This window comes from Babylonia areolata, chromosome 13 (assembly GCF_041734735.1).
Source record: "Babylonia areolata isolate BAREFJ2019XMU chromosome 13, ASM4173473v1, whole genome shotgun sequence".
Lineage (NCBI taxonomy): Eukaryota > Metazoa > Mollusca > Gastropoda > Neogastropoda > Buccinidae > Babylonia > Babylonia areolata.
This window is the reverse complement of record NC_134888.1, coordinates 749534-772784: the sequence shown is the minus strand read 5'-3', so window position 1 is coordinate 772784 and position 23251 is coordinate 749534. Positions and strand designations below refer to the sequence as shown.

At 45.5% G+C, this 23251-nt stretch overlaps 1 protein-coding gene across 4 annotated transcripts; it reads right to left on the bottom strand.

The window, feature by feature from the left end:
* Positions 1-1660: 1660 nt before the first annotated feature.
* On the bottom strand, positions 1661-23218 carry LOC143288952 (metalloreductase STEAP4-like). Of its 4 annotated transcripts, none has more exons than XM_076597640.1 (3): positions 22305-23218; positions 5757-6607; positions 1661-3273 (listed from the first exon to the last, which is right to left on the bottom strand). In XM_076597640.1, exons 2-3 carry the CDS (start codon positions 6485-6487, stop codon positions 2526-2528), a joined length of 1479 nt encoding a protein of 492 aa, XP_076453755.1. In that variant the 5' UTR covers positions 6488-6607; positions 22305-23218; the 3' UTR covers positions 1661-2525. The 4 variants fall into 4 exon arrangements, with proteins under 4 accessions (XP_076453755.1, XP_076453752.1, XP_076453754.1 ...); XM_076597637.1 differs by lacking the exon at positions 22305-23218 and adding an exon at positions 9383-9507; XM_076597639.1 differs by lacking the exon at positions 22305-23218 and adding an exon at positions 9383-9480 and having other exon boundaries at positions 5757-6603.
* Positions 23219-23251: the final 33 nt, after the last annotated feature.

Here is a 23251-nt window from a genome sequence, read left to right as displayed (position 1 = left end):
AGCAAAAAAAACAAAACAAAACAAACAACAACAACAGAGTAGGCGAAACGGAAATAGGCACAATGGACCTGCTCCGGCAAACCAAACTTTCCACAAACTCCCAACAAAGGGACACCAGCTATGATCGTGCTGACAGCTGAGGCCACTATTTGTGGACATCAAACGAAACGGGACCGCTTTTCATTGGTGTATTAAAACCAAACAGTTTGTGTCCCTCAGAGGGCACAAGGCTATCAACTGTTTTCTATTATAGTTCGAACCTGTTCCATCATTTCAAAGAGGTATTATGCACAAGCTGCCGACAAAAACCAGGCTTGTGAAGGGGGTACAAAGTTATAACTTGAATTCACGGATTAATAGAACGTCTGGGTCAGAGGCAAAGTCGATCCATGCTTGCTGGGGTTTTGTTTGTTTGTTTGTTTTTTTAATTTCTTTTCTGTTTTTACTCCTGTGAAATTGATATTCGATCTATTTTGAACCCAAACAAATCCTGAAATTCCTCTCTCTCTCTCTCTCTGTAGTTTTTCTGTATAGCCCACGTCGTTTCAGAGAACCATTATGAGCTGATACTACGATATTGTTCAAAGATACACACACACACACACACACACACACACACACACACACACACACACATATATATATATATATATACATACATACATACATACATACAACATTCACGAATTACATGTACAATATTTCTGCGCGCATCATTTTCTCAAATGTTTCCTACTTATGTGTACCCTCTTCAAATGCGGCCATGGCCTTTCTTGAATAACATCATTACTGTTATCGTTATCGTTATCTCTCTCTCTCTCTCGATCTATCTATTGATTGTAAATTGTACCCAGCACAAGAGGTGTATAGGGATATGACTGCACCATTGTCAACAATAAGATACATTCGCCAAGTCGATAACAAAAACGTTAACGATTGTACTGTTAATCACTTTGTTGCTGTGGGCTGGGGTGTGCATAGTCCTTTTGTGGAGTCTCAGGTGTTGCTGGAGGTGGTTGTGGGCTGCTGCACAAAGGAGTCATCTACTTCAGATCATTGATGCTGAAAGGACAACAAATGTTTACATTATGACTCATGTGAACTCATTTAAGTACATGACGTATTAAATGGTTATGACGTACAACTTGTACTTTTTAAAAAGATATTAAAAAAAAAAAAAAACCTGAAAACTCCAACGTCAGCGAAAAAAAGGCAAACGATTTTTTAATTTTTCTTGTTGGAAGAGACAGCATGTGTGCTATGGTGACGTGGTTTCTGCAAACCAACCAGCTGTCTGCTGCAGATTTGGCAGAACTGATCAGTAGCCTGATCTGAAAACGGATCTGCGTCACACACACACACACACACACCACACACACACACACACACCACACACACACACCACACACACACACCACACACACACGCACGCACGTACACTCTCACACACACACCACACACACACACACACCACACACACGCACACACACACACACACACACACCACACACACACACACAAACAAAAAAACTAGGCTATATGAGGGATGTAGGAGTAACAACATCATTGGTTTTAACACTTTGTTTTCGCAATGTACACAGACACCCATACACACACACACACACACACACACACACACTCTTGAAAATTCAGTGACTTATGCGACCGTGGCATATATTTTATTCTAAAAATACATACATACTTCGGCTTAACGCCTTCGTCCTAGTTAGAAGTTGAAGGATATATGAAATAGACAAAAGACAATCATTACAGATATGCGTGTACGAGAGAGAGAGAGATATTATCTCTGTGTGTGTGTGTGTGTGTGTGTTTTCGCGCGCGCGCGCGGCACACCAACTCTTTATGCATCGTAAAACAGTAAACTGCATTAATTTTTTTTAAATGTCCACAACCCCTGCGAATTAAAGCAATCAAAACATTGAGTTCAAATGGGAACGGAGAGAAAGCGAAATATGGTAGAAAAAACAACTTAAAACAAAAGGATCTATCTATCTATCAATCTATCTATTCATCTATATATCAATATACATAGAGAGATATCTATATAATTTTTTTTTTATAGATATCTATATATCAATACAGATAAATAGATAGATAGGTATAAAATATTCTCTGTGTGAAATTTTGGACGCTCTTTCCAAGTTGAGCGCGTCGCAGCGTCACCCCTTATTTTTTCTCTTATTTTATTTCATTTGCATTTTATTTGTTGTTGTTGTTGTTGTTCTGTCTCCAAGTTTATCCGTTCTCCAATCAAAGTGCATTTTCTGCAGCAGTTTCACAGGGACTACCCCCTTTTTTTCTCTGATTTTATTTCATTTTATTCATTTGTTTGTTTGTTTGTTGTTGTTGTTGTTGTGCCTGCAAGTTGATTCATTTTCCAATCCAAGTGGATTTTCAACAGAACGGTACCAGGGACACTACCTTTCTGATGCCGTGGGTTGTTGTACAGCACGTGCCGCAGATTACATGCCGGGGCTACACTGACACGGGAGTCTCCTCAAGTCTCAGGCCGGCACGGGCTGCCGCTCAGCTGCTGGCTTCCTTTCCCAGCCCTGTCTGATCCTCCGGAGGTAGCTACTGACACACGGCAGCAGCATCACCAGCCTGGACACCAGAACCAGGGAGGGGAACACGATGCTCAGAAACTTCACGCGGAGCAGAACGAGCGGGAACCCTGTCTTCATCCACTTGGGAACCCCCATGACGTAGACGTGCGTCACTGCCAGCACCAGCATGACGCAACCCAGACGGGAGTGAAGGAAGCGCCACTCTGACCAATGCAGCGCCTTGCTGACGGAAGGAAGTGACGTCACGGCCAACAGCGCCATCAGGATGAAGGACAGAACGCCAGCCAAGAGAGACAACTCCCCGACCCAAGTCATCCACCTTCCTGCAGGCATCACCAGCCCCACCGCCTCCTGGGTGACGTTGGTTGGAACTGTGACGCTGATGACGTCTTTCGCGAACCACGCCGGCATGTATGTGGGACTTAAAATCAACGCTGAAATCATGGCGTGCACGGAAATGAGAGCGAAAGCAGCCAATCCCAGCTGTTTCCTGCCCTTCAGCCACACGTCCAGCCAATCAGGGAACCGTCTGTGTTTGCTGCCGTGATACATCTGCAGGAGCGCGGCGCACGTGCTGGGAAAGTAGGTCAAGGACAGCAGTGACAGCGTCGCGGCTCCGAAGACTTTGTTCATGACTTTCAGCGGCAGTTGATCCCAGGAAAGTTGGTCGTCGGCGAGGTAGAATCTGCGAGGAAAAAACAACAAAAAAAAACACACAAAACAGTCGAGAGTAAAATGTACAACCTATCAGTTCTAACGCTGTTACCCCCTCCAACCAAACCCCTCTCTGTCTGTCTGTCTGTCTGTCTGTCTCTATCTTTTTCGTACTCACACACACACACAGAGAGAGAGAGAGAGAGAGAGAGAGAGAGAGAGAGAGAGAGAGAGAGAGAGCGTCACTGATTAGTTTAAAGTGTGCCGTTCATACGTGCTTCACTACTTAACAGTCACGGTAAAGACCCCCGAAACAGAGTCATGTAACGACCCCTTTAATAGTAATGCAAGGACCCCTACAACATATAAGGACCCCCCTTAATAGTCATGTAAGGAAGCCTTAAAAAAATTAATAGAGTCATGGTAAGGACCCTCTTAATAGTCATGGTAAGGAACCCCTTAATAGTCGTGGTAAGGATCCCCTTAATAGTCATGGTAAGGAACCCCTTAATAGTCATGGTAAGGAACCCCTTAATAGTCGTGGTGAGGTCTCCCTATATAGAGTCGTGGTGAGGACTCCCTATATAGAGTCATGGTGAGGACTCCCTATATAGAGTCATGGTGAGGAACCCCTTAATAGTCGTGGTGAGGACTCCCTATATAGAGTTATGGTAAGGATCCCCTTAATAGTCGTGGTGAGGACTCCCTATATAGAGTCATGGTGAGGAACCCCTTAATAGTCGTGGTAAGGACTCCCTATATAGAGTCATGGTGAGGAACCCCTTAATAGTCGTGGTAAGGACTCCCTATATAGAGTCATGGTAAGGAACCCCTTAATAGTCGTGGTAAGGACTCCCTATATAGAGTCATGGTAAGGAACCCCTTAATAGTCATGGTAAGGAACCCCTTAATAGTCGTGGTAAGGACTCCCTATATAGAGTCATGGTAAGGAACCCCTTAATAGTCATGGTAAGGAACCCCTTAATAGTCGTGGTGAGGACTCCCTATATAGAGTCATGGTAAGGAACCCCTGCGTTGTGGTAAGAGAGTCCACTACGACTCCAAGATCTTTCAACATATCAGAGGCATTGTCATCCACAGAGCATTGAATTCCTCACCACTCGCCAAGATCAATCTAAAGGTTAAAGGATGGGCGCAACAGCCTAGTGGTTAAAGCGTTGGACTTTCAATCTAAGGGTCCCAGGTTCGAATCTCGGTAACGGCACCTGATGGGTAAAGGGTGGAGATTTTTTCCAATCTCCCAGGTCAACATTATGTGCAGACCTGCTTAGTGCCTGAACCACCTTCGTGTGTATACGACAAGCAGAAGATCAAATACGCACGTTAAAGATCCTGTAATCCATGTCAGCGTTCGGTGGGTTATGAAAACAAGAACATACCCAGCATGCACACCCCAGAAAACAGAGTATGGCTGCCAACATGGCGGGGTAAAAACGGTCATACACGTAAAAGCCCACCCCGTTTACAAACGAGTGAAGGTGGGAGTTGCAGCTCACGAACGAAGAAGAAGGAAAGGTTAATGGTCCCATAGCTCTTCATGTCCATCAGGGAGTGAATTCATGTCCATCAGGGAGTGAATTCATGTCCATCAGGGAGTGAATTCATGACCATCAGGGGAGTTAATTCATGTCCATCATGTCCAGGATTCAGCACAGGGAAGCGGGCCCAATCTTTTTCCTTTCGCCGATTTAACCTTCCCTTGCCGGTCATGTACCCGTTCACACCTGGGTGGCGTGAGGGGAAATGGGAGTAAAGCGCCTTTCCCAAGGACACAACACCATGGCCAAACAGGGCCTCGAACCCTGATCACTGGTGAACACTGGATCACAGAAATTCAACGCCTAACTGATCATGCCCTGGTGCAGTGGTTTGTAGCAGCTAAACAGTACTGTGCAACGGGCATCAGCTTTGTGGGCAGTCCACAAGGACGATGTGGCGGACACAACATAGCGCAGTGAAACTGGACTGATTGCACACGCGTAGATTTGCGGAGCTTGACATTGTTTATCATTAGTCTGTAACCTTTCACAGGTTAGAACTCGGATCAACCTCCACCTTACAGGTAAGTCTAGATAAAATCAGTCACTTTTGCCACGGCGATTCCAAATGGAGGAAGTTGGCAGAATGGCTTGTCTGGCAATACAGTGTCTGGGTTCGAATCTCGCTCTCGCCCTTTCTCCCACGTTTGACTGGAAATTCAAACTGAGCTTCAAGCAATTCAGATGAGACGATAAACCATGGTCCCATGTGCAACACGCACTTGGCGCACAGAAAAAGAACCCATGGCAACAAAAGTGTTGTCCTCTGGCAAAATTCTGAAAACGAAATCCACTCTGATAGGTACACATATACAAGCATGCACTCAAGATACAGGCATGCACTCAAGACCCTGCCTACAAGGATGTGGGCGTATACGGATGGATTTGCCCGAACCTAGAGACGCCTCCAGGAGAAAACTGAACCTGAAACAGAAAACGTCCTTGACCCACTCACCTGCTGACGGCGAACAGCAGCCAGAAGACCAGCACCACCAGAGTGGCCAGCACGCTCAGCGTCCAGTCAGGGAACACCCTCCTCTCCCTCTCCTCCATCCGCCCCGCCTTCCCCAAACCACCCACCTCCCGAGGCTCGAACCCTAAGTCTCGAGCGAGCACGCACACCTCCGCACGCGCCTTGACGTCATCGCTGGCCACCGTCACCACTCTCCTGCCACCGGCGTCATTCTCCATGACGTAGGCGGGAACCGAGTTGAAGGCTTTGACGATGGCGGCGCCCGGCACGAGAGAGGCGAGGAGATGGGCGTTGGAGGGGGCGGGGGTGGACCCTAGTGGGGTAGAGCCCCTTGGAGGTCTCTCATTGGACACGTCCACCAGAACCCTCCCGCCGCACAGACTGGACAGCTCCGCGGTGAACGTCTCTTCGTAGTGGCCGACGTGAAGCGCCACGACGATGACGTCACTGCTGACGATGCAGTCTTCCAGTGACGTCACCGTGACACCACCGTGGTCGCCCTGTGACTCGCCGCCGCCGTGGCGCGCCGGAAGCTGGTGGGGGCGACGCTGCCGTGGGTCACGACTGCCCAGGACGACGGAGTGGCCGCTGGTCAGCAGACGGCGGGCGAAGGCCAAAGCGAACTGCCCGGTGCCCAAGATGCCCAGCTGCTTCCGTGCCCGTGCCGGTGCCGTCTTGTTGGCAGGACACGGTGTTGTTGCCGTGGTAGCCATGGTTTCACTCCAGGCCCGGGATCTGGTAGTCTCTGCGTGTGTTTGTCTGGTGTGTCTGGCGCTTCAGTGCTGGTCAGGTTTGTGGTCCTCTGTAGGAACGATCTCCTTTCTCCTTCCTTCCTGCAGTAAGATAAAGAAAGAAAGAATGAATGAATGAAAGAACGAACGAACGAAAGAAAGAAAAAAGTTTTGACAGGCCAGGTAGTTACTGACCCACTTGCTAATCGGTCTGTGTGTGTTTCAACAACATAGTAGCAAGAATAACTAAATGTTCCAATTACAGAAGAAATCGCGTGTGTCGGTTATGCCTTTAGGTATAATGTTAACAAGAAAACGTAAACAAAGGTATCCAGACAGCGATATGTATATATCGGCCAAGCGGGGTTTGTACAGTGGGTCCACAGGCCGTCTAACCCCAGTGATGCAGCACGAAGACCCAATGCAAACTTGCGCGTTATTTTGTTGTTGTTGTTGTTATTTTTCTTAGTTCATATGAAACGACGTTCCTTTACTTTTTCCCATGTTTTCCCCCTTTTGGGGGAAATAAAAACCCTACAATTTGACATCGTCGCCAGTTGCCATTGCGAGATGTGTTGTGTGGTACCATTATTCCACTGTGAGCTGGCGCGCTGAGCATAAAATGGAACTACTCTGATAATGATGTTCAAGTGTAAATATAACATTCAATGCCAAAGGAGAGGGCGATGGGAGGGGGGGGGGGGTGTCACCAGTGGTTCTGGCAGCAGTACCATTCATATGAACGGCACAGACAATGATGGTGTAAATAAATCGAGAATATAAAAGCTACCCAAGTCTCGAGATTTCAGTACCAATACTATGTGTTTTTCACGCACTTGCAATTCATACTCCAGCAATTTTCCTGATATCACTGGGAGTGAAATACGGAAAGTTAAAGACATGAAGCAATGATTTATCAGTGGAATAAGAAAATAATGTTTCTAGAAAACAGCTATATCTTGGTTTCCATGCAAAGCTTTGCAACGGCAGCGTGAGTAGTGCCAACAATAGACTGTCACTTGGTGTTGTTCAAAGAACAAGAACATTTGGAAATAATGAAAAAGTGGTACAAATATATCATGCTTAAAAACGTGGCAGTACAATGGGCGTTCGTTGTGTATCTGAACAGAGAAAAACTACAGAAACAACAGATTGACAATTGACGTCTACAACAGAGCAACGACATCTAAGCTACAATGCCAGATTATCATTCCATTCCTGAAAACCTGTTCTGCTCAATGAGGCAATAACAGTGATGGTCAGCCGGCAGGAAACATGGCCCTTCACACCGTCATTTTCCTGCTGTGATACGTGACTCCAGGTCAAGACATTTGAGCAACACACCCAAAGACGCCTCTGTGAAGTGGATGGTAATCAGCTATGTGGTGCCAGTCTTCCCATTTAAGCCCACAGCACACTCGGATCAGATCTGGATAGCCGGCCGCGGGCCAAAAAACCCACCTTTGCTTGGAATTAAACCCGCGTCGACGGGCGCAAAAGCCGAGTGGTTAAAGCGTTCTTGGACTTTCAATTTGATGGGTCCCAGGTTCGAATCTCGGTAACGACGCCTGGTGGGTAAAGGGTGGAGATTTTTCCGATCTTCCAGGTCAGCATATGTGCAGACCTGCCAGTGCCTGAACCCCCTTCATGCCATACACAAGCAGAAGATCAAACACGCACGGTGAAGATCCTGTAATCATTGTCAGAGTTCGGTGGGTTATGGAAACAAGAACATACCCAGCATCCACATCCGCGAAAACGGAGTATGGCCGCCTACATGGCGGGGTGAAAACGGTCATACACGTAAAAGCCCACTTGTGTACATACGAGTGAACACAGGCATGGGAGTTGCAGCCCACGAACGAACGAACGAAGAAGAAGAAGAAGAACCCGCATCCTCCAGCCGCCAGTCCGCGGCGCTAATCACTGCCACGGCGGCTGGTAATAACGAATAACTCACCATGACTAAAGAACTACGAATGACTCACTACCTATTTAAAGAACATCAAATAACTCATCACATTGTTAAACAGAACAACGAATAACTTATACATAGTTAAAGAATAATTCATCACATAGTTAAACTGAGAACAAAGAATAGCTTATACATAGTTAAAGAATAATTCATCACATAGTTAAACTGAGAACAACGAATAGCTTATACATAGTTAAAGAATAATTCATCACATAGTTAAACTGAGAACAACGAATAGCTTATACATAGTTAAAGAATAATTCATCACATAGTTAAACTGAGAACAACGAATAGCTTATACATAGTTAAAGAATAACTCATCACTTAGTTAAACTGAGAACAACGAATAGCTTATACATAGTTAAAGAATAACTCATCACTTAGTTAAACTGAGAACAACGAATAGCTTATACATAGTTAAAGAATAACTCATCACTTAGTTAAACTGAGAACAACGAATAGCTTATACATAGTTAAAGAATAACTCATCACTTAGTTAAACTGAGAACAACGAAAAACTTATACATAGGGGGGGAAGGGTTTTTTTTGAGAAAGAGTGGTCATGGATATTTTATGTAACTTGTAATATTTTTCTTTCATGTAAAGCGCTTTGAGCTCTTAGAGAGAAGGGCGCTATATAAATGTACATTATTATTATTATTATTATTCACCACACAGTTAAAGAACATCAAATAACTCACACCACATAGCAGGAAAACAACGAATAGCTCCGCCACCACATAACTAGTTAATTAAGGAACTACGAATAACTCTTCCAGTACTTAAAACATCGAATAACTCACACCAAAGAGTTGAAAAAAATGCATCGAATACCTCGCACCACATCATTGGAGAACATGAAATAACTCACACCACACAGAGAAAAACAACGAATATCTCACCACGGCAGTTTCCTCTTCTGCCTTCCGACAACTTGCTGTCAAAACTCTGCAGCATACACACGCCGCCACCACAAACATGACTCGTCCGTTTTCCTCTGAGCTGCAAAACAACACCCCCACCCCCCCATCCCCACCCAACCCCCCCACCCTCAAACTGAGCCGTTTCAGTTTTCCTGCATGATTCTTCTACAGTCCTTCACCTCCGGAGCCAAACACTGCCTGTCTTTGTTGCCGGACCAGGCAGACAGAAACGCTGCCTTCTTCTTGGACAAGCACGCGTTTCACGTGCAAGATAAGGCGGTGCGGGAGGTCCTAGACAACCCCCCTCCCCCCTTTCCATTTTTATCCCTGGATGAATCTTGGACGTAATTATACTGTATGATGCTGAGAGGTGTCTTGTGTTGGTATTAGGCAAACAGTGTGTGTAATGTTCTTTAAAATCGCTTCCTCTTTTCTTTTCTTTTTTTTCGTGTGTGTGTGTGTGTGTGTGTGTGTGTCTATAAATATTACATTTTCTAGTGTGGGAGAAATACGAGTTTGTTTGGAACAGCAGTATGTCTACACCTGTCCTCAGACACATAGACCTTTGTCAGTTAAGTCGTTGTAGGCCTATATTAAGGTTTCCATTCTGGGCATGTGAGTCTTTATCGTCACACTGTTGTGTGTGTGTGTGTGTGTGTGTGTGTGTGTGTGTGTGTGTGTGTGTGTGTGTGTGTGTTCAGTGTGTGTGTGTGTGTGTGTGTGTGTGTGTTCAGTGTGTGTGTGTGTGTGTGTTCAGTGTGTGTGTGTGTGTGTTCAGTGTGTGTGTGTGTGTGTGTGTGTTCAGTGTGTGTGTGTGTGTGTGTGTGTGTGTGTGTGTGTGTACATGCGCACTATCATGATGTGTGTACGCGTACCTGTGTATGCAGCAGGGAGGAGGGGAGGAGGGGAGGGGGGAGGGGTACGAGAGGTGGGTGATTCGGTGGGTGAGTCAGTTTATGCCATGTCATGTATTTCATCATTTTGGGAAGCTCTGAAACACCAACAGTGGGTGGGCTATGGAAACATTTCCTCCTCGTCTTCATCCTCCTCCTCGGCGTCATTATTATCATCATTACCAATAGCAGCAGTACTTACGTCATCATCATCATCATCATCATCGTCATTATCTTTTTCTTCACCAAGATCATGATGATGATCATCATCATCATTATTACGATTATTACTGTTATTGTTATTATTTTAATCATCATTGTCACCACCACCACCGTAATCATTACCATCATCGTCATAATCATCATAATTGTCATTATTACCGTTACTTATGTCACTATTATCACTGTCATCATTATAACTATTATAATTGTCGTCGTCATCACCATCAATCGATCGATGCTTCAAAGATCTGTGTCAGAAACCTCCTTCTCCTGTAACATACTCACCGTCTTAGCCAGCGTCGGAGAGAGAGAGAGAGAGAGGGGGGGGGGGGGGGGGGGAGGCGGGGCGGGAGGAGCCGGGGGGAGGGGGGGGGGGAGGTTTAAATGGTCCTAAAGCCTTTTACGGCAGTAAATTCATATCGGGCAGTGAATTCCTATCCACTGTGTGTTGCACTCGGCATCAGGAAGGCGGGGCCCCGAACACTCTCCTTCCAGTCCACCGTTACATCATTCCACTTCCAGTCCACCGTTACATCCCTCTCCTTCCAGTCCACCGTTACATCCCTCTCCTTCCAGTCCACCGTTACATCCCTCTCCTTCCAGTCCACCGTTACACCCTTCCAGTCCACCGTTACATCCCTCCCCTTCCAGTCCACCGTTACATCCCTCCCCTTCCAGTCCACCGTTACATCATTCCACTTCCAGTCCACCGTTACAACCCTCCCCTTCCAGTCCACCGTTACATCCCTCCCCTTCCAGTCCACCGTTACAACCCTCTCCTTCCAGTCCACCGTTACATCCCTCCCCTTCCAGTCCACCGTTACAACCTTCCAGTCCACCGTTACATCCCTCCCCTTCCAGTCCACCGTTACATCCCTCCCCTTCCAGTCCACCGTTACAACACTCCCCTGCCTTTGTCGGGTCGCCATTCACACCCAGGTGGTGGCAGGGAAATCAGAGCGGTGAAGTTCCTTTCACAAAGGACACCACACCATGCCGAAACAGGACCTTGATGGAACTCTGATCACTACTGGTGAACGCTGGGTCAGAAATTCTCAACGCCTTTCCGATATTGTCCTGTTGTGGTGCTGAAATACCGAAACGGGGCCTCGAGCTCTTATCACTAGTGAACGTTGGATCAGAAATTCAACGCCTTTCCGATATTGTCCTGTTGTGGTGCTGTAATACCGGCAAAACAGTACCGTACAACAGATACGAAAATGTTTTCAAAAAGTTTTTAAAAATTTTTTTTATTCTAAAAATGTCCGCAGAGTGTGTCTGACGGTGGGTAGGTCCAACTAGTAGCACCGGGACTTGTCCAGTCTTTCAGAGAACGACCAGGAGCTGCTGTCTGCATGGTGTGTGTAGTGGACAGAGAAAGCGGGCAGCATGTTGAAGACACGTGAAAAGTGATGGATGTGTACACATTCATTTTAACTGATATACTTCAGTGTTTGCTGTTTCTGTTCCGTGTACAGTTCTTGTGGTTCTGAATGTCCTAACTCACTGAGCATTCGTTGGTGTGTGTGTGTGTGCGTGTGTGTGTGTGTGTGTGTGTGTTTCTTTAATTTAACGTCTTTTCACTTTGAGTGATATTAGACGTGTCATGTGTGTGTGTGTGTGTGTGTGGTGTGTGGGAGGTGGGGGTGGGAGGGAGTTTCAAGGGGGATGTACAGAGAAAGGATAAACTATAACAATGGAATCAGCAATTCATAAACATCTGTGAAACAGTGCTTATCAACATGAACAACAACAAAAGTAAAATTAAGTATCGATAGGTCGCATCACAGAAAGTCCTATTGGACTATGTGACAGGGAGCCAGCAATTTCGAATAATAGCAATTCTTTGGACATTATCACTTTTACTGATGTTTTGTTCTCAAAAATGTGTAACCTTACATGTATTTGGAAGTAAGCTGACGCGCGCGCGCGTGTGTGTGTGTGTGTGTACTTGACTGCTGCAAAGAAAAGACCTCCCTGTTCCAACACACGTGCATGTATGCATGCTGTTCACACGGCCGGAGCACTATTCTGGCTCCGAGAAAATTACCCTCAGACAGCAAACGCCGCGTGGGTGAATGTGTCAGTATGTGGGTATGTGTGTGTGTGTGTGTGTGCGCGCGCGTGCGTGTGACTGAGAGTGTGTGCATGTCAGTGTGTGTGTGTGCTTGTGTGTGAGAGTGTGTGCATGTCTGTGCGTGAGTGTGTGTGTGTGCACGCGCGTCAGTGCGTGTGTGTTTGTACGTTATAGTGCTCGCGCGAGCGTGTGTGCCGGTGTGTGTGGGGGGAGGGGGGCGTATGTGCGGGCGTGTACTGGTACATGTCATTGTGTGTGTGTGTGCCCCGGTGTATTTGTCACAGTGAGCGTGTGTGCATGTCATAGTGCGCGCGCGAGAGTGTGTGTGTGGTGTGGTCGGGAGGGAAAATACGGAGGAAGATGGGGGTGGGGGGTTGGGGGGGGGGGTGTGCATGTCAGTGTGTGTGTGTGTGGTGTGGTCGGGAGGGAAAATACGGAGGAAGATGGGGGTGGGGGGTGGGGGGGGGTGTGCATGTCAGTGTGTGTGTGTTTTGACATGCGTCTGTTCCTGTTTTCTCTCCGGCTGTTGTCACCGTTCTGAACACAATTACTTCATGGGAAAAAGAATCACACACACACACACACACACACACACAGAGGGGGGGGGGAGATTTCATGACAAAATCAAAGTTGTACCATATATTTCATTGTATAAATCACAAAATACGCTGCAGCCGTTTCATGCCAATTATGTTGAATATTTATCTCAATCTCAACAACAACAACAACCACAAACAGCAAAGCAAAACACCAACAAAAATACGCATCACAAAATGTTTTGTCAGTTGACTCCACTGAACTGTCATCCTGGTTCTCAACTGGCTCAGTACACCATCTGACAAAGCACCTGTCACTGTGACGGACACATCAACAGTGGAATGTTGGCTTCAATGCCATGGATCCTCATTAAAAAACAACAACAACAACCAAAAAACACGTGAACAATTTACACATGACGGACACACATATCAACAGTGGAATGTTGGCTTCAATGCCATGGATCCTCATTAAAAAACAACAACAACCAAAAAACACGTGAACAATTTACACATGACGGACACATATCAACAGTGGAATGTTGGCTTCAATGCCATGGATCCTCATTAAAAAACAACAACAACAACCAAAAAACACGTGAACAATTTACACATGACGGACACACATATCAACAGTGGAATGTTGGCTTCAATGCCATGGATCCTCATTAAAAAACAACAACAATAACAAAAAAACACGTGAACAATTTACACATGACGGACACATATCAACAGTGGAATGTTGGCTTCAATGCCATGGATCCTCATTAAAACAACAACAACAACAACAAAAAAAAACACGTGAACAATTTACACATGACGGACACATATCAACAGTGGAATGTTGGCTTCAATGCCATGGATCCTCATTAAAAAAAACAACAAAACAACCAACAAACACGTGAACAATTTACAACAGTCGTGATCAAACAACATCAGTAACCTTATCTCCAGTCAAACATTATCGAAACAACGCTAAAAGTCAGCGACTGTCATTAAAACACTATAAAATACCCCTCTCTTCAGCCGGTATGCTAACACAGGTTAGTCTCTAAAAAATCATTATAGTAACAAACTTAAATTCATAAATAAATAAATACATAAATAAATAAACCAAATAAATAAAATATATCGAAAAAATCTTCTCTGTACAAGCTTATCAAACACACACACAAGTGCACAAACAAGGTGAGGAAGTTTGAAAAACCAAGACAGCACGGAAGACAAAAAATAAGGGGGATCATTCTCTCCAACTCTTCCGTCCAACACGAGAAAAGAACTCTATCAGTATCATCTCTTGCACGGTCTGTTCTCCTGCCAGCTCTTTGCCGCAAAGAAGAGTGGTTCATCTGATTCCTCCTGGTCTGTTGGTTGTGCGTCAGCACTTACAGATATATATATATATATATATATATATATATATATATATATATATATATATATATATATACATACTACATAGAGAGAGAGAGAGAGAGAGAGCACTTTAACAAAGCATTATCACATCAGTCAAAGCCTAATTAAACACAGCTCTTTGTTTTGGGGACACACAGAACTTGGGGCAGAAAGCTGTCATAGTAATGGTACTAGACATCTGTTGATCGTTTAGCAAACACCAAGGCATATTCAATGCAGATAAATCTTTAACAAATCACAAACCAACACATCTTTTGTTTCAAAATAACAATGATCAGCAACAAGGGAAACATTGTTACTAGACACCATGAAATTAGCAGTTCAAAGTTATAAGGTGGAGTGATGGTTTTATGGATAGAACACCAGCTTAGGGAAGGATTTCAAATGTTGGACATCACCAATGAGATCAAGAAAAGATGACGCTGGATAGGACAGAGTCCTCAAAATGCCACCAGATGCACTTCCGGTAGTAGTCATTTGTTGGACACCAAATGGAGAAAAAGAATACGTCCTTAGAATGCCACCAGATGCACTGCCGGACACCAAATGGAGAAAAAGAATACGTCCTCAGAATGCCACCAGATGCACTGCCGATAGTAGTCATTTGCCGGACACCAAATGGAGAAAAAGAATACATGGCCTCAGAATGCCACCAGATGCACTGCCGATAGTAGTCATTTGCCGGACACCAAATGGAGAAAAAGAATACACGGCCTTAGAATGCCACCAGATGCATTTTGTATTTGTATTTTGTATTTCTTTTTATCACAACAGATTTCTCTGTGTGAAATTCAGGCTGCTCTCCCCTGCGTGCAGTTTTATTTGTTTTTTTTCCTATCGAACTGGACCTTTCTACAGAATTTTGCCAGGAACAACCCTTTTGTTGCCGTGGGTTCTTTTACGTGTGCTCAGTTCATGCTGCACACGGGACCTCAATTTATCATCTCATCCGAATTACTAGCGTCCAGACCACCACTCAAGGTCTAGTGGAGGGGGAGAAAATATTGGCGGCTGAGCCGTGATTCGAGCCAGCGTGCTCAGATTCTCTCGCTTCCAAGGCGGACGCGTTACCTCTAGGCCATCACTTCACAGTAGAAGTCATTCGCTGGACACCAGATAGAAAATGAATACATGTCCTTAGTGTGCTAAAACAGCACAAGACAGGAGAATGGCTATACCTGGGGAAGCTAGCTACGACAGCACAAGACAGGAGAACGGCTATACCTGGGGGAAGCTATGACAGCACAAGACAGGAGAATGGCTGTACCTGGGGGAAGCTATGACAGCACAAGACAGGAGAATGGCTGTACCTGGGGGAAGCTATGACAGCACAAGACAGGAGAATGGCTGTACCTGGGGGAAGCTATGACAGCACAAGACAGGAGAACGGCTATACCTGGGGGAAGTTAGCTACGACAGCACAAGACAGGAGAATGGCTGTACCTGGGGGAAGTTAGCTACGACAGCACAAGACAGGAGAATGGCTGTACCTGGGGGAAGCTATGACAGCACAAGACAGGAGAATGGCTGTACCTGGGGGAAGCTAGCTATGACAGCACAAGACAGGAGAATGGCTGTACCTGGGGGAAGCTATGACAGCACAAGACAGGAGAATGGCTATACCTGGGGGAAGCTATGACAGCACAAGACAGGAGAACGGCTATACCTGGGGGAAGCTAGCTATGACAGCACAAGACAGGAGAATGGCTATACCTGGGGGAAGCTATGACAGCACAAGACAGGAGAACGGCTATACCTGGGGGAAGCTATGACATCACAAGACAGGAGAACGGCTATACCTGGGGGAAGCTAGCTAAAACAGCACAATACAGAACATCTATACCTTGGGGGAGTTAGCTAAGACAGTTCAGTCTTACACAGGTCCTATGGTGGTGTCAGTGTAGTGTTACACAGGTCCCACGGTGGTGTCAGTGTAGTGTTACACAGGTCCAATGGTGGTGTCAGTGTAGTGTTACACAGGTCCCACAGTGGTGTCAGTGTAGTGTTACACAGGTCCCACGGTGGTGTCAGTGTAGTGTTACACAGGTCCCATGGTGGTGTCAGTGTAGTGTTACACAGGTCCCACAGTGGTGTCAGCGTAGTGTTACACAGGTCCCACAGTGGTGTTAGTGTAGTGTTACACAGGTCCCACAGTGGTGTCAGTGTAGTGTTACACAGGTCCCACGGTGGTGTCAGTGTAGTGTTACACAGGTCCCATGGTGGTGTCAGTGTAGTGTTACACAGGTCCCACAGTGGTGTCAGTGTAGTGTTACACAGGTCCCACAGTGGTGTCAGTATAGTGTTACACAGGTCCCACAGTGGTGTCAGTGTAGTGTTACACAGGTCCCACAGTGGTGTCAGCGTAGTGTTACACAGGTCCCACAGTGGTGTCAGTGTAGTGTTACACAGGTCCCACAGTGGTGTCAGTGTAGTGTTACACAGGTCCCACAGTGGTGTCAGTATAGTGTTACCCCAGTTCTACCTGCTCTCCTGGTGACAGTTGCATTGCTTGGTTCTAACGTTTTGACAGTTACATGTGACTAAATGCCACGTTAACCGAACTACGTCATTGGTCAGTTCCATACTACACACAGTTAGTAGAAACGGGTTACGACCATACTAGGCTCTTCCGTCCGAGCAATGCAACTGGTTCCTGGGGTGGTTATCCCCAACAGCAATATCACCTGAGGTGGATGTTGATGGTAAACATGAACGTCACGAAAATAATGGGGCAATAACTTGTAAGGAGGGGGGGGGGGGGGGGGGGGGGTGAGGGGGGGGGGTCAAAGGTAGACAAGTAAGCAAACAAACTGGAATAAAATTTTTCAAAAACATATATATATATATATATTTAAATGGATGGTTTTGTACTGCGGAAACACGCTCTTCCAGGGAGACGTCGATCCAGGTTTTAGACAGATAAATCTGTGTTATAAAGAAAGCAACATGATCAAATCAGTGTTATAAAGAAAGCAACATGATCAAATCAGTGTTATAAAGAAAGCAACATGATCAAATCAGTGCAATAAAGAAAGCAACATGATCAAATCAGTGCAATAAACTGCAATAAAATAGGACACCATGCTGTGCAATACTATGAGTACAGCACAGTACAGCAAAAAAAACTTCTTTTGTCTTAATTAATCTACATACTTTCTCCATATATCATAAAAGGTACAGATGTTATATTCTACTATCAATGACATTCACATTAATAACACTTTTTCTTCTTCTTCATTTTTTTTACCTGGAAGGCACAGGTGACGACATGAACATATTAGAAGAATGAAGGTATATATATATGTATATGATAGTCAGTCGTGTCCGACTATGACCATCAGAACAGCAGAGGAGGCAACTGCTGTCCCAACAATTTGGGCTAGAATTTGATAATTGTGGAGAGTGTCTTGCCCAAACAAAGGCAAACCCACAAAACACAGTTCATGACACAGTTTCCCAACCATTTAGCTCCTTAGGGCAAATAAGACTAGGTCATGCTGAGGACCCCAGCCATTCCGCTTAATTTATCATCCCCAGATTTCAAAAAATCGTAAAAAAGGAGAAAAAAACAACAAAAAACCCCACTTCAAAGCCAAACAAAACAAACATACAAGGCCATACAGGCAAATAACACTGCAGAATGGGCAGCTAGAGCCCGTCCCAGTATCTATAATCTCACTACCTAATCGCCAGAGCAAAACAGCACAGATAATACATCACAGACAACAGAAAAAGAGAAAAAAATATGTCAAGGCTCGTTTGAAAAAATTAAGGGGAATGGACTGGGAAGGCAGAAAAAGGAGACAACAGTGAAGACAGAAAAAAAAGGCAGAAACAAAGAGAATGATAGAAAAGAGGAAATTTCTTGCACAGAATTTCCAGAAGGCGGGGATGCTATTTTATACTGAAAGACACCCCCCCACTCCCCCATCTCCAATGGGGGGTTAATACAATACGATACAATACGGTACAATACGATACAATATGATACAATCATTTGGCAGTACACTGCACTAGAAACAGCTAGTGATTGACAAACTAGGTGTACCTCGCTGAAGCTAATGGTTCATTCATTCTGATGAACATGTTGCACAGCGGTGTACCTCACTGAAACTAATGGTTCATTCATTCTGATGAACATGTTGCACAGCGGTGAACCTCACTGAAACTAATGGTTCATTCTGATGAACATGTTGCACAGCGGTGTACCTCACTGAAGCTAATGGGTTCATTCTGATGAACATGTTGCACAGCGGTGTACCTCACTGAAACTAATGGTTCATTCTGATGAACATGTTGCACAGCGGTGAACCTCACTGAAACTAATGGTTCATTCTGATGAACATGTTGCACAGCGGTGTACCTCACTGAAACTAATGGTTCATTCATTCTGATGAACATGTTGTAAGCAATGGATCTCACCACCAGCCATGTGGCCTGTAAGCAATGCATCTGGCCACCAGCCATGTGGCCTGTAAGCAATGAATCTCACCACCACCCATGTGGCCTGTAAGCAATGAATCTCGCCACCAGCCATGTGGCCTGTAAGCAATGAATCTCACCACCAGCCATGTGGCCTGTAAGCAATGAATCTCGCCACCACCCATGTGGCCTGTAAGCAATGAATCTCACCACCAGCCATGTGGCCTGTAAGCAATGAATCTGGCCACCAGCCATGTGGCCTGTAAGCAATGAATCTGGCCACCACCCATGTGGCCTGTAAGCAATGGATCTCACCACCAGCCATGTGGCCTGTAAGCAATGAATCTCGCCACCACCCATGTGGCCTGTAAGCAATTAATCTGGCCAGCAGCCATGTGGCCTGTAAGCAATGAATCTGGCCACCAGTCATGTGGCCTGTAAGCAATGAATCTGGCCACCAGCCATGTGGCCTGTAAGCAATGAATCTCACCACCAGCCATGTGGCCTGTAAGCAATGAATCTTGCCACCAGCCAAACTGTATTTGTCAACATCAACAGAGAACTGTTTTCTGCATCATTTTCAGATATGCCGATGTTCATATAGCGTAAGTTCACTTATACAAAAGAATGAAATGGTGTCTGTAGACGTATCAAAACAACAGCCAATAAGCGGCTCAACAAAAAGACAAGAAGAAAGGCACAAACTTATCAAAACAAACATTTCAAGCATACATCACTGGAAGGAAATCCATTTGGGACAAAATATAGGGCCACAAAAAGAAAATCAACAGAGCAGATTGGCAGATATTATCACTGGTGTACCGAAGCAGTTGACAAAAATCCATCCAAAATAAACACACACACACACACACACACACACACACACACACACACAGTAGCACCCCACCCCACTCCCTCAACCCCCCAACCCACACAAAAACTCACACATGAGGTTTGAACATTTGATCTGAAGACAGTTCCCTTTTCATTCCTATTTGATCACGGTGCCACCAGCCCTGTAAATAAACATCTGGGAAATAAACATTTTCTCAGAATATCAAAACAGCTGATCAATCCCACTCTTTCTGGGAGTTTAATGGGGAAAAAAGTTCACTGAACCTGTTCAGACACGTGCACACTCGCACACAGGTACATAAATGCATCAAAATCTTCCTGGTTCACACGGCTGCAAGGAATGTCAAAGAGAAATGCAACAAATGTATCAAAATGGTCTGGTGCCATGACTCCACTCTGCTACGATATATTCAACATTCTACCAAAGATGAAGATCCATTCTGTTTCAATACAAACGCACAACAATCTGCAATCAAAAAGACACGGGTAAACCCAAACACAGGAAGCTGAGAGTAGATCCTAGCTGCAATTACCATCGGGGACTGAATGTTCTACGTCTGTCATGACAATGATATCAAGATCTGGTTACTGTCACAAGCGTAAAGGCAGACATAAAATTGACATTATACAAACAAGCTGCAGGTAAAACAAAGTTTGTTAACGTCTTGATCATCTTATTTCTGTAGCATGCTGCCTTGCTTTAAAACCATCAGAAGGTGCGGATCTCTGTCACACGTGTGTGAGCAGAAGGGGTTTACTTCTGAGTGCAAGATGAAGTGGCGACAAACAGTGGAGAGAGACCTCAGACTTGTCGACAGACGATGGGGTGACACCAGCAAACAGTGGAGAGAGACCTCAGACTTGTCGACAGACGATGGGGTGACACCAGCAAACAGTGGAGAGAGACCTCAGACTTGTCGACAGACGATGGGGTGACACCAGCAAACAGTGGAGAGAGACCTCAGACTTGTCGACAGACGATGGGGTGACACCAGCAAACAGTGGAGAGAGACCTCAGACTTGTCGACAGACGATGGGGTGACACCAGCAAACAGTGCAGAGAGACCTCAGACTTGTCGACAGACGATGGGGTGACACCAGCAAACAGTGGAGAGAGACCTCAGACTTGTCGACAGACGATGGGATGACAGCAGCAAACAGTGGAGAGAGACCTCAGACTTGTCGACAGACGATGGGGTGACACCAGCAAACAGTGGAGAGAGACCTCAGACTTGTCGACAGACGATGGGGTGACACCAACAAACAGTGCAGAGAGACCTCAGACTTGTCGACAGACGATGGGGTGACACCAGCAAACAGTGGAGAGAGACCTCAGACTTGTCGACAGACGATGGGGTGACACCAACAAACAGTGCAGAGAGACCTCAGACTTGTCGACAGACGATCAGACCATGACACTGGCAACCTGGCTGAGGTCCCACCACTATGGACTGGCTTGTCTGCCTCTTGCGTCAAAAGATGCGTCAGCAAGCAAAGTGACACCCATTGATCACCTACAGTTTCTGGCATCAATGAACAGAGGAAATGGACAGAGGTTCTCCTGCAACAAGACCAGCCCCACTGGTATATGTATCAAACTCGCCAGAAAAGAGGAGGGAGGGGCGGGGGTGGGGGGGGGGGGAGAACACAGCAACCAGCTGTTGTGAGTTGTTGTCCCTAATTTGAGAGAAAAGAGGGGGGGGGGGGGGAGAGAGAACACAGCAACCAGCTGTTATGAGTTGTTGTCCCTAATTTGAGAGAAAAGAGGGGGGGGGGGGGGGAGAACACAGCAACCAGCTGTTATGAGTTGTTGTCCCTACTTTGAGATAAAAGAGGGGGGGGGGGGGGGGGGAGAACACATGAGTTGTTGTCCCTAATTTGAGCTCCCAGATTCCTGATCACCAAAACCTGCTGGTTGAGGTTAAAGGCCCCATAGTCTCTGATGGTATCGGTGCAGTGAAGTGAGAGCCGCTGTGTCTTGGGCTTGGCACAGGAAGGCGAGTTTCCCGATTTCGATCCCAGGTTTCAATGCACCTGGTGGGGTGAAGGGTGGAGATTTTTTTTTATCTTCCAGGTTAACATATATGAGACCTGCTAGTGCCTGAACAAGTACACAGGTGCTGATCGCTTTTCCTTGGAAAAAAAAAAAAAAAAAAAAAAAAGCCTCCACTCACTGCAAACACATTCACCATAGTTCTCTTCCCTCCACAACTGACATGGATTTGAGAGCTGAATGCAATCATCTCACATCTCTACAACATAACACACAAAACATCCCTCCACAACTGACATGGATTTGACAGCTGAACACAATCATCTGACAACTCTACAACATAACACACAAAACATCCCTCCACAACTGACATGGATTTGACAGCTGAACACAATCATCTGACAACTCTACAACATAACACACAAAACATCCCTCCACAACTGACATGGAAGCAAGGAATGTAGCTCCCACCTCTCTCGCAGCTTACCTGCTGGGTTGTTGCTCTGCAGCATTAATTCTGGAACCAGCACCTGGCAGTGTCGACTGTCACACTGTGTTTACCCCATACAAAGCAGCTTTGGTGTCCATGCAGAAACACCACTCACCACAACACTCAACTTTTCACAGCATCAGTCTGGATGAATCGTTCAAGGCTGGCGGCTATTTTTGGCAAAACTGGTTCAGTAAAGCCAACAAAGACCACACTAAAATAGATTTACAGTGCAAGCAGCATAAAGATCTAGATGCAAATGGTTTTGATTTTTGCCAGTAGAAACTAAAAGTTATAGTGCATGCAGAATAAACATCTAAATGCAAATGGTTTTGATTCTTGTAAGTACGTCAAAAAGACATGGAGTTTTACATACCATAAATCAGTTTTACTGTGGTATAAATTTAGTTCACTGGAAAAAAACAAAGAAACGCATGCCAGTAATTCACACCGTTGTGTGTCATTCGATAAATTTGACACTCCAAACAGTTCTTTGTCAAGTCAAGCGTCAAAGATTTCATCAGTTTTGATCTTAACCATGATCAGAATATGAGCGTGCGGGCAGCATCCAGTTTTGGGCCGTAGCACTGCAAAAGCCCCCCCTCTAGACCACTACCGACAAATTGCTGTCCACGACAAGTACTTTCAGTTTTAGCTGTTGCACATAAAGGATGGAGCTAGGACTCTGCCACACAAGTCTCCAGGGAGAGCACTCTCTGAGCTTCCTGTGAGATACAGTGTCTGCAAAAAATTTGTTTGAAATCATTGCAAAGCGAACTGTTTACATCGCTCAACCTGTTGCGTTGACTGCTGCAAGTCTAAACTGCTTGACCCAATCCAGGGGCAGCAACTCAGCAGATTTTGCTTGATCAGAAATGTGTACCGTTTGATTTTGTCTGTATGATCTTCACACTAAGACAGATGGGGGGGGGACAGGGTGGCAG